This window comes from Crocodylus porosus, unplaced genomic scaffold, assembly GCF_001723895.1.
Source record: "Crocodylus porosus isolate Cpor-Errol unplaced genomic scaffold, CroPor_comp1, whole genome shotgun sequence".
Taxonomy (NCBI): Eukaryota; Metazoa; Chordata; order Crocodylia; family Crocodylidae; genus Crocodylus; species Crocodylus porosus.
The window spans coordinates 92072656-92083533 of NW_017728906.1; the positions used below are offsets into that span (position 1 = coordinate 92072656).

The 10878-nt window shown below is 46.5% G+C and overlaps 1 protein-coding gene and 1 long non-coding RNA gene across 2 annotated transcripts in view; one reads left to right on the forward strand and one right to left on the reverse strand.

Annotated features, from left to right (window-relative positions):
* The window catches only part of CHAMP1 (chromosome alignment maintaining phosphoprotein 1), a 10718-nt gene extending 3039 nt beyond the window's left edge, over positions 1-7679 (reverse strand). The window contains 2 exon segments of the mRNA XM_019529606.1: positions 1-842; positions 5788-7679. The exon segment at positions 1-842 is cut by the window's left edge and continues 28 nt beyond it. Of these exon segments, the coding sequence (XP_019385151.1) occupies positions 1-842; positions 5788-7557 (2612 nt within the window). The 5' untranslated portion in view covers positions 7558-7679.
* A 2827-nt stretch (positions 7680-10506) lies between these two features.
* Positions 10507-10878, forward strand: part of LOC109306279 — a 19748-nt gene continuing 19376 nt past the window's right edge. Inside the window, exon 1 of the long non-coding RNA XR_002099926.1 lies at positions 10507-10590. This is a non-coding gene — a long non-coding RNA (uncharacterized LOC109306279). The remainder of the gene's footprint in view (positions 10591-10878) is intronic.

Below are 10878 nucleotides of genomic sequence, written 5' to 3' on the forward strand. Positions count from 1 at the left end.
GGGGACACAGTCACAGCAGCCTTCTGTGGTTCTGGGGACCCAGCTGGGGAAGGCTTTGGTGGCTCGGGGGATCCAGTTGGGGCAGGCTTCTTCAGTTCTGGGGACACAGAGGGAGCAGGTTTCTTCAGCTCTGGGGACAAGGAGGGGACAGGCTTCTTTGGCTCTGGAGATGTGGCTGGAGCAGGTTTCTTCGGCTCCGGAGACACAGCTGGGGCAGGCTTCAGAGGCTCTGGGGAAGCTGCTGGAGCAGGCTTCGGAAGCTCTGGGGAAGCTGCTGGAGCAGGCTTTGGAGGCTCTGGGGAAGCTGCTGGAGCAGGCTTCAGGGGCTCTGGGGATGCAGATGTTTTCTGAAGCTTGGGGGAAACAACAGGTTCAGGCTTTGGAGGTCCAGGAGAAAGGTCAGGTTTGTGTGGTTCAGAGGAGACAGCAGATTTTTGTGGCTCCAGTGTGACAGTTGTTTTCGGGGATTCTGACTCTGCTTCTACCTGATCTTTCTGTTCTTCATTCCACTTCTCAGGCACTGCATGTTGTGCTGTGATGTGATAATAAACGTTGCAATACATCTTGCTGGTGAAGAAACATTTGTGGCAATGGAATAGTTTTGCACTTTTTTGATAGAATATAAGTTTGCCTAAACCAGCAGCATCCATTTCATCACAATACTCAGGGTGGATGGTACCCATATGAATTTGTATGTTTTCATAGTCTGTCCCTTTAAAACTGCAATGATCACACTCTAAGCGCTCTGAGGTTTTACGCAGTATCTGCAACATGTCCATTTTTCTATGGTCAGTTACAGCTTGTACCGTACTACACATCTTCAAGAGCAAGCTTCTGTGTTCCTGCAGAAAATAGTCAAGAAAACTGTATTATTACATATGGTATGAATTTTACTTTCGACATCTTCATTCTAAACTAGCTTGACACAATTTTCTTCTGTTTCTAAATTAAAAATTAGTCCCAGACAGATCAGGCCAGCCCAGACATTTGACCCATGCTGTTCCTCCCATATAACATAAAATATGTAAATCTGATAAATGATTTTACTGTGGCAAAATATGTAATATTTGCATGACTATAACTTCCTGTATGGAGAGATCCAAATACAAAATCTCGCTCAATTCTGCAAGTCACTGTACAACAGCACAGCAAGTGAGCTTTCTTTTGCTAGGTGAGACTTAGACAAAAAGAAACCACTTAAGTGCAAAGTCTTGTCAACTATACAAAAAATGAAGAAAAATATTTCTCTCTACTTTTTCAGTGTTCGCAATCCTAGTTTCTGTTTTCAGTGTTAGCAATCCTGTTTCTGTTTACTAGGTAGTCTTCATGGCTACTTATCTTCAGAAGGACTGTGTAAATCAGGGCTGTCCAACTCACTCCTGCCTAGCTACCACTTTCTCCATGGCTCCGGCTGCTGCAAGACTCTCTAGGCTTCGCCTCCCTGCTCTAGCTTGTTTCCTGTTACTGCCCCAGGCATGGTGCAGCATGGATCATGTGGCCTGGGGAGCCCAGAGCTTGTGGATCTAGTGGAACCCAAGTTGTGGCAGGGAGAGGCCAGGAGAGGCCCACACTGTGACAGGGAGAACCCAGAGGGCATTCTGTGGGGGAGCCCATGTGACATGAGGCCCCAGCTGCCAAGAAGTTGAACAGCCCTGTTGTAAATAAAGCAAAAGGAAAGGATTTGCGTAACAAACAGCTAACTGTGATGCCATGGTTCTTGTGACAAACTTCTTTACTTCTTAAGTATCATTTTCCCCCGGAAGATTCATTTCATCTAAGAACGAGAATGGACTTTAAAATAGTCAATCTTTGCAAAATCATTGCAAGATTTATCTTCATTTAATAGATTAATAAACTGTAAAAGGAAATTAACTGTTGTAAAACTGGAAACAGTATCTCGAAGGCTTGACTCTGTCAACTCTTTACCTACTAACCCATTCTCTCCCTTCATTGATTATTTTACTCAAAAAACAAGTCTGCCTCTCAGAAAATAATACTGTCAAGGAAAAAATCACCTTTCTGCCTGAAATAAGCATACCTGCTACAACTAATACCTAGGATTGCTAACACTTAAAAAAGTAGAGAAAAATATTTTTCTTCTACATTTTTGGTACAGTTGACAAGACTGAACTTAAGTGGTTTCTTTTTGTCCAAGTCTCACCTAGCAAAAGAAAACTCAATATTTTTAGAAAATAAACAATTATGATAATCAGACCATAAAAATGACAAAAACTAAAACAGGTGTAACATACGAAAACTGACTCTTAAAAAAAAAAAATGGCTAATTTCCTTGGGTCTCATATTGTGATACAAGGCACACAGAGAATTATTGTAGGAAATAGATGATCCATTCTAACTATATTTCACTAATCATCTTCATTTGTTTTTAATAGATACCTTTAGGCTGGAGAATAATATTTGGACATTTCAAAGTTGTAACATGAGAACCATAGATCTTTTTTTGTTCTTGCAGTACAGACACTGGTTGCAAGGAAAATGGCCTTTTCAAGATTTCAACCTAATTTGAAGGATCTTGTAAGGCAGTGGTTCTCATCCTTTTTTGTACCAGGACCCACCTGAAAACACTGATAAGCCAGTCCTGACCTAGTGCCCCTCACTCCCAACCCACTGCCCCCCACCCCCAGCCCCCACAGAGTGTGGGGCGGGGCATGGGGTCCACAAGCAGCCCCTCACAGGCCGAAACTCTGCCAGCCTGCAAGGGAAAAACCCAGTTTCCCACATTTTTCTCCTTTAAAGAAGAACCCATTTTTAAAGTTTGTTCACAACCCCTTCATATATTCTTGAGACCCACTTTTAGGTCACAACCCAAGGGTTGAGAAATGCTGTTGTAAGGAATTGTTTTAAAGCAAGTTTATATTTATAGCTAAAGGTTCTGGGTGACAGAACAGCATTTTCCCAAACTATATTCGCATGCAATTAGTTTGAATGTGCACATTAAAGGCAAAAAACCCCTTTTTTTCTATTCTTAGGTTTAACATATATATGTATGTGTGTACGCACATGTATATATATGTGTGCATATTTTTTTTAATTAAAAACTTACACAAAGTTAAGCCTAAGTATAAAAAAAAAAATTTTGTCCTCTATCTAGATCTACATATCAATGTATTATATATAGACAGAGAGAGAACTAAATTATGGATTAGGCCACTGGTATAGTGCTTCAAATATGTATAAAAGAAAAATGGCCATCAAACTGCACAACATCCTTCCATCTGTTGATGAGATTAAGTAATTAATCTATCTAAAGAAGTGAGGCCCAACCTTTTGGGCAGACATATGACAAATTAAACTCATGTCCCCAAGTGCCACTTAGACCCCTCTCCCTTATCTAATCTGCTGCTCTAACTTTCTGCTCCAGTTTTGGAACTTTACTAAATACTATTTCTGCATTAATAGGCAAGAGTTAGTGTAATGGAACTCTACATGAGAAATTCTGAGGAATTATTAGTCCAGCACTACAATTTTTATTTAAAATTCACTGACATCATAAAAATATTGTAGCGGAACTAATAATAAATCAGACTAGCGTTCTCTTGCGTCTTAACAGTGACAAATGGCAAATCTTTCAGACTATAGTTCAAGAAAATTTACAATAGGAAAATATGGAATAATCTGCCCTAAGGGAAATGTTTTCCTAGTTTTCCTACTAAAGTTTATTTGAAACATTGAAATTTATATCCCTTGAGCTTTCCAGACCCTGGCTAGTTTAACATCCATATAAATGTTCAACCTTTTGTGAGTTCTACTAAGCTATTTGTCTCAGTGGTAAACAGCCACAATAAGTTCTACATATCAAATATGCACTATGTGAAAAGTTTCCTTTTCAGTTTTAAATTTGTTAATTTGATTGAATTATTCATGGGGGAATTATTGTAAGCCACCCTGAGCCTTTGTTGGGAAGGGTGGCATATAAAGCAAATAAATAAATAACCATCCCTTGAACTGTGGGGGAAAAAAATCTTACGCCATTTTTTTATGTCACTAAGTAAAATATATTATAGGGAGGCTTGTGAAATCCACAGATGCAATAGTTGAGCAAAAAGTACTTCTGCTGATTTCAACTGCATCTCCACAGATGGAGTTTGCTGTCATTGTGCCCGTTGATAGAGAGCTCTCTCTCATAAAGAAAAGCATCTAAAAAGTAAGTCATTGCCTACAAATGTTTATGCCTCCCTAAATGAGATAGTCCAATGGTGTCCAACTGGCAACTTGCGAGAGGTTAATCTGCAGCCCCCAAACTCTCACCCAGCTGCCCTTCTCCCCCACTGGTCTAGCAGCAACCAGATCTCAGCTCCCCATCCTTTCTCTGGCTTCCGATTCCTGTCCCTGTCCCAGGGGTGGCCAGCATGACACAGCCCACAGGGCAGGGGGAACCTCTGACCTGGGGCACCTGCACAGAATAGTAGAGGAGGGGCACCCACATGGCAGCCCAGAAGGGGACTATGGTGCACAATGGTGTGACCCATGGTGATGCCTCCGGCCATCTGCCCCGCTCCCCACCCCCCAATTACTTAGAAGGTGAGTTATAGATTGAGAGATTAACTCAAGGCTGTTGCTAATGTATAAATGCTACCCTACCCTACCCCGCCTTCTCTCTAAATTCAGACTAACATGGCTAACTACCTGTCTATGGGGACTGGTTCATTTTAGAACATTTGTTACTTTACAATAGGGCTACCAAACAATGAAAAAAATTAACTGCAATTAATTGCGAAATTAATCACAATTTTAAATACGCAGATAGACGCTAATAGAATCCCAATTTATTATAAATATTTTGGATGTTTTTTCTCTATTTTCAAATAAATTCATAGAATCATAGAAGTAGGGTCGGAAGGGACTTTGTAGATCTTTAAGTCCAACCCCCTGCCAGGGCAGGAGAAAAAAAACTGGGCTCAAATGATCCCAGCTAGGCTCAAATGATCAAGCTTCCTCTTAAACACCCCCAGGGTAGGAGCCAGCACCACCTCCCTTGGAAGTTGGTTTCAGATCCTAGCCGCCCTGTGAAGTAGTTCTTAAGGATGTTTAATCTAAACCTACTCTCCAGCAACTTGTGGCCGTTACTCCTCGTCATGCCAGGGGGCGCTAGGGGAAACAAGGTCTCTCCCAAATCCTTCTGGTCCCCCCTAGTGAGTTTATGGACTGTCACCAGGTCCCCCCTCAGCCTTCTCTTGTGAAGGCTAAACAGGTTCAGGTCCCGCAGTCTCTTATTGTAGGGTCTGCCCTGTTGTCCCTGGATCATGCAGGTGGCCCTCCTCTGGACCCTTTCAATGTTGTCCACATCCCTCCTGAAGTGGGGTGTGCAGAACTGGACGCAGTACTCCAGGTGTGGCCTGGCCAGTGTTGCTTGGAGGGGTAGGATCACCTCCTTGCCCCTGCTTGAGATGCACCTGTGGATGCATGACAAGGTCCGGTTAGCCCTGCCAACCATGACCTTGCATTGTCAGCCCATGTTCATCTTGGAGTCGATAATGACTCCAAGATCCCCTTCTGCCTCCATGCTCTCAAGAAGGGAGTTTCCCATCTTATAAGTGTGCTGCTGATTACTACTGCCCAAGTCCAGCACCCTGCACTTGTCAGTATTGAAGCGCATTCTATTTTTGTTAGCCCACCCCTGTAACCTATCCAGGTCTTGCTGCAAATTGATTTCAACTACAACACAGAATACAAACTGTAGAGTACTCACTTTATATTATTATTTTTTATTACAAATAATTGCACTGTAAAAGTGGTAAACAAAATAAATAGTATTTTTCAATGAACCTTGCTGCATTTCAGCCAATCGCTTAGACAGACAAGTTGGTTTACATTCTCGGGAGATAATGCTGCACGCTTCTTATTTACAATGTCACCTGAAAGTGAGAACAGTCGTTCGCATGGCACTGCTGTAGCTGGTGTTGCAAGGTATTTACGTGCCAGATATGCTAAACTTTCATAAGCCCCTTCATGCTTCGACCACCATTCCAGAGGACATGCCTCCATGGGGATGATGGGTTCTGCTTTGTAACGATCCAAAGCAGTGCGGACCGGCACACCTTCATTTTCATCATCCGAGTCAGATGCCACCAACAAAAGGCTGATTTTCTTTTGTGGTGGTTCAGGTTCTGTAGGTTCCGCATTCAAGTGCTGCTCTTTTAAGACTTCTGACAGCATGTTCCACACCTCATCCCTCTCAGATTTTGGAAGGCACTTCAGATTCTTAAACCTTGGGTCAAGCACTGTAGCTATTTTTAGAAATCTCATATTGGTATCCTCTTTGCGTTTTGTTAAATCTGAAGTGAAAGTGTTCTTAAATCGAGCAACATACGCTGGGTCATCATCAGAGACTGCCATAACACGACATACATGGCAGAGTGCGGGTAAAATCACAGAGCAAGAGACATATAATTCTCCTCCAAGAAGTTCAGTCACAAATCTGCAGGGCTCAAGTAGTGTTTCTAGCTTTTGCAGTTTTCCAAAATCACTACCTGTCAGCACAGATAGATTGTGCTTTTCAAGAGCTAACGTGGTTGTGATAGTGGCTTTATTTCTAAGCAGGCGCTGAACCATACCCAACATAGAGTCCCATCTGGCAGAAATATCTTGTCCAAGAGGTTCTTGTTTCTGTCCATTTGCAAGCTGCTGTGTTTTTAGCTCTGCACTGTTAGCTAGACTGTGTTTGAAACGGCCCAGAATTTTTCTACATTTTAGCAGCACATTTTCAAAACCACCAGCACGGAGCGCTACTGTAATGGATCGCTGAAGACTGTGAGCAATGCACGTCATGTGTTCAAAAGGCAAATGACTGGTTGCTGCTATCATATTGCTTGCACGACCAGTACTAATCATTGTTACCTTTTCTTGAATATTCCATTCTTTTGTAACTTCCAAGAAACGCTCTGCACATGCTTCTGCATAATGTCTCTCTTCAGTATACGTTGCTGTTAAAGCAAATGACTGCAGTCTCCATGCAGCATCAATCAGGTGTGCCGTGACTCCAAGATAGCTGTGATTGCTCAAGGATGTCCAGTGATCACCAGTCAAAGCAACAGCTTGTGCATTTTTCAGCAGCTCCAACTTAGTAGTCTTCTCATTGTGATACAAGTCACGTATTCGTGATGCAATGGTTCCTTGGGAGGGCAGGGTGCATGACTGATTGGAAGATGCAATTTGAATAACCTCTATTAGTCCTCTGTCATTTACAATGTTGAGTGGTCTGCAGTCCATAGCTATCCATTTTGCAATAGCATTGGTTAAGTTGTTGCACTTCGTTTGATCTGTGGGCTTACAGCAATTCTGAAACACAGTAAGCGTACTCTGTCGCAGCTCACAGGATTCATTTGCTGTCATTGGGTTATCTGTAGCAAGAGGAGCGGCGGTGAAAGCATGTTTAGCACGTAGGTGGTACTTCAGACTTGTGGTGCTTCGATGATACTGGAACTCAGCCTTGCAATAGCTACAAATAACTGTCCTTTTATCCAGAGAACCATCCGCAAGTTTTCTATAAATAAATTTCCCGTTCAAAACACCCGAACTTTTGCTGCTTTGCTCCATTATTCATTCAGTGCCATAAGAACAGAGTAGAACTGTCATGATTTCCACCTAGTGATTAAGTACAGTAAAGTAAAAAGGGTCAACACTAGGGTTAATATATTTCCAAATCCAAAAAAGAGGACATCAGTTGGGGGCACACCCAACCCCCAGACCCCTGGCACTGGCAATGACCCTCATTCCTGACCTGCAACTCCCTGGCACTGGCAGGGCCCCTCACTCCTGACCCACAGCCCCCTGCTCCCCCACCTAGCAGCATCTCCTGGGCCTGTCTGGCATCTGCAAGCACAGGCACCAGGCCCTGTGCCATCAGCCCAGCCACGGAGCTCCCCGTTGCCCTCAGAGGGCCCCCTGCCCCATTCCCCCACTGGAAGGGCAGGCACCTCAGCCTCCTCTGTTGCAGCCCTGGCACCTGGATAGATTCCCCCAGTGCTGACGGAAACCCACCCCTCGAGACATACACATACGCTAGACAATCCCCAAGACCTAGCCCTCGAGTCCCTATACATCATATGCTTACCTGCATCCAGCTGCTGAGTCTGCTCCCACGACCCTGCCTGGCTGCTTGCTGGCCACATGTGTATGCATGGGTGTATGCGGCCTGGCAGCAGCAAGAGGGAGGGGCCACTTCCCCCCCCAGCGCACACGGCCTGGCAGCAGCAATTAAACACGCGTTAAAAAAATTAACGCGTTAATTTGTTTTTGAATTAATTGCGCCTATTAACGGTTATTTTCTTACATGTAAAATGACTTATTAAAAAACTAATTTGGCAAGCCTATCTTCCTTGTTTCCATGCTACATTGCTCCCAATACAGTTACACCGGAAGACAAAGGTTCAGATCCTAGGCACCTAAATGTAATCCTATTCAACCCTACTCAAATCTAAGAAGACATTAACACAAAGAGTGGGTGGGTCTATTTGCCCTGTGGTGGGAGAGTGCGGGAAGCTTGAAGATGCCCAAACTCTCCAGCCACCCTGGGCAGGTGTGCCATGGGACTGAAAAGCCCCCATCTTGCACAGCTCAGGATTTCCCACACAGAAATCAGCCCCCTCAGGAAGCACCTGCCCAGCTTTCTTTACTTACAGAGACATCCTAGGGAATCTTAGGGCATCCCTCTAAGCAGGGAAAGTTGGGGTTTCCTGTTTATGGAGACCTGCCTTGAGATCTCATGAGGCACTTTTCCTTAAGTGGGTAAAGCCTGTGTAGGTCCTGGTGTGGAAGCAAGGGACCTAGGGAATTTCTGGAGTTCTATGCCTCCATGTTGAGACCCACACAGCAGCATGGGACCTGGGGAATCCTCAGTGCCCCATGCCTCCACACCAGGAACCATGCTGAGCATATTCCCTGGGTCCCATGATGCCCTGTGGTTCCTTGCTAGGACCTGTGTCAACCCATGCTTCAGGCATGGATCAGTATGGAGGCACAGGGCCCATGGGTTTCTCCAGGTCCCATGCCACCCCATGGTTGTGTGGAAATCACAGGTCAGTATGGGTCCTGGCAAGGAGATGCAGAAAATTTACAGGCAAAAGGAACACGCTGACTTTTGTCTCTCATCAGGCCTTTGCCTTGCCACAACAAGGAGTGAAGAGACTCTGGGTAGAGGGCCAAGCTCCCCGCTACAAAAGAAGGAACCCCTCTTCCCCCCCCACACACAGTCCATACCAATCTAACCATGGGGTAAAATTCCTTCCTGACCCCAAATATGGTGGGGATCAGGAAAGAATGGTCCAACCCTGGGCAGAGGGGCAAGATCCTCTAGCCAGAAACCTCCAGCTTTGGTCCCAGCAGGAGCACTGGGTGTGAAATTCGCCCGCCTTGGTTATAGCCAACACCCAATGAGGGAGGCTTAAAAACACCCGGACACATGCAGCAGAAAGGTGTGGGGCAAGAGTAACCCAAAAGCCAGAAAACATGGGAAATACCCACAGAATAACATGAGCATAGCTATACCTGACCAGTGGCTGCCCAACCTCTTTATGAACATTTTCAGTGATGGAGAGTCCTTCCCTAGCCAGTCTACTCCTCTGCCTTGCTCTTTTAACAGTAAAAAAGTTTTTTCCAGCTATCCAAACTAAACATACTTTGCTGCAACTTCCAGCCATTGATCTGCATCCTCAACTCTGCAGCCAGAGAGAATGGGCACTTTCCCTCTCTTTTATGGCACCCTTCAAGTATTTGAAGATTGCTATCATATCCCATCTTTTTCTCAAGCTGAAAGTGCTTAGCTCTTCCATGGGACTTGCTTTCCAAGCCCTTTATCACCTTTGCGCCCACTTCTGGATTCTAACTTTGCCACATCCTTTGTAGGACAGGGGTAGGAAAGGACAGGAGTGGCAGGTTCTGTAACAGAAGCAGCAACAGGAAAGGATCCAGTGACTTCAGGACATTTGAAAACCCCTGCCTTCAGTGAGACAAGGCAGCCAAAGCAGCTTCTTTAGCTGCTACAGCCAGTGGAGACTGTTCATTTGGAAGGGGGAAGGGGGGACAATGGCACACATAAGACAAACAGTCCTCTGATCACCCTGGGCAGCTCTGGGCCCCAAGGGCTGCTTACTCAGAGGCAGGGGAAGGAAGCCAGGCAAGGGAAAATTCAAGACTGAGAAGCACCTCTCCCGCTGCTGCCCTCTGCTGCACGGCCCGGCCCAGCCGTCCCTACCCACCTCTTCTCCACTGAGCCCCCCCCGACCAGATTTGCCCGCGCCCCTCCCCCACCAGGCCAGGAGGCAGCGCCCCTCCCCTCACGCTGAGCTAAGCCCCGCCCGTTAAGCCCCGTCCTCAGCTGGCGCCATTGCCGCCCGCTCCTCCCCCCGCGCGCGCGAGATAAGCCCCGCCCCCCGTTACTGCCCCTCAGGCTGGGGGCGGCCGCTGGTGGGGGGAGGGGCCCCCCCATGTGCACCGCGCGGCGCTGGGAGGCGCCGAGGGGTGGAGGGGGCCGCACTCACTCACCGCGCTGGGACGGGGGCCGGGTGACTGCGCTGAGAGGCCGCTGAGCGCTTCCCCTCCACTGGCGAGGAAGAAGGAGGGGACAGGCGGGTGAGCGGCGGCTGCTGAGTCGCGTCCTGCTCCCGCTCAGCTTCCAACCGGAAGTGAGAGCACCGCGCGCGCCCCGCCCCCTCTCCCTTTCTCTCCTTTTCCCCGCCTCGCGCAGACGCAGTGCTTGGGCAAGGGGAGGGGCGCGAGTGCGCAGGCGCACTCAGAGAGGGGACGGGAGGGGCGGGGCTGCTGGGACAGGGTGATTCCCCCTTTGCTGGGGGGAGGGGCGCCTGTTGCAGTAGGCCTCTTGAGGGGAGGGGCACAGCTCGGCAGGCGGAGGACCTAGAC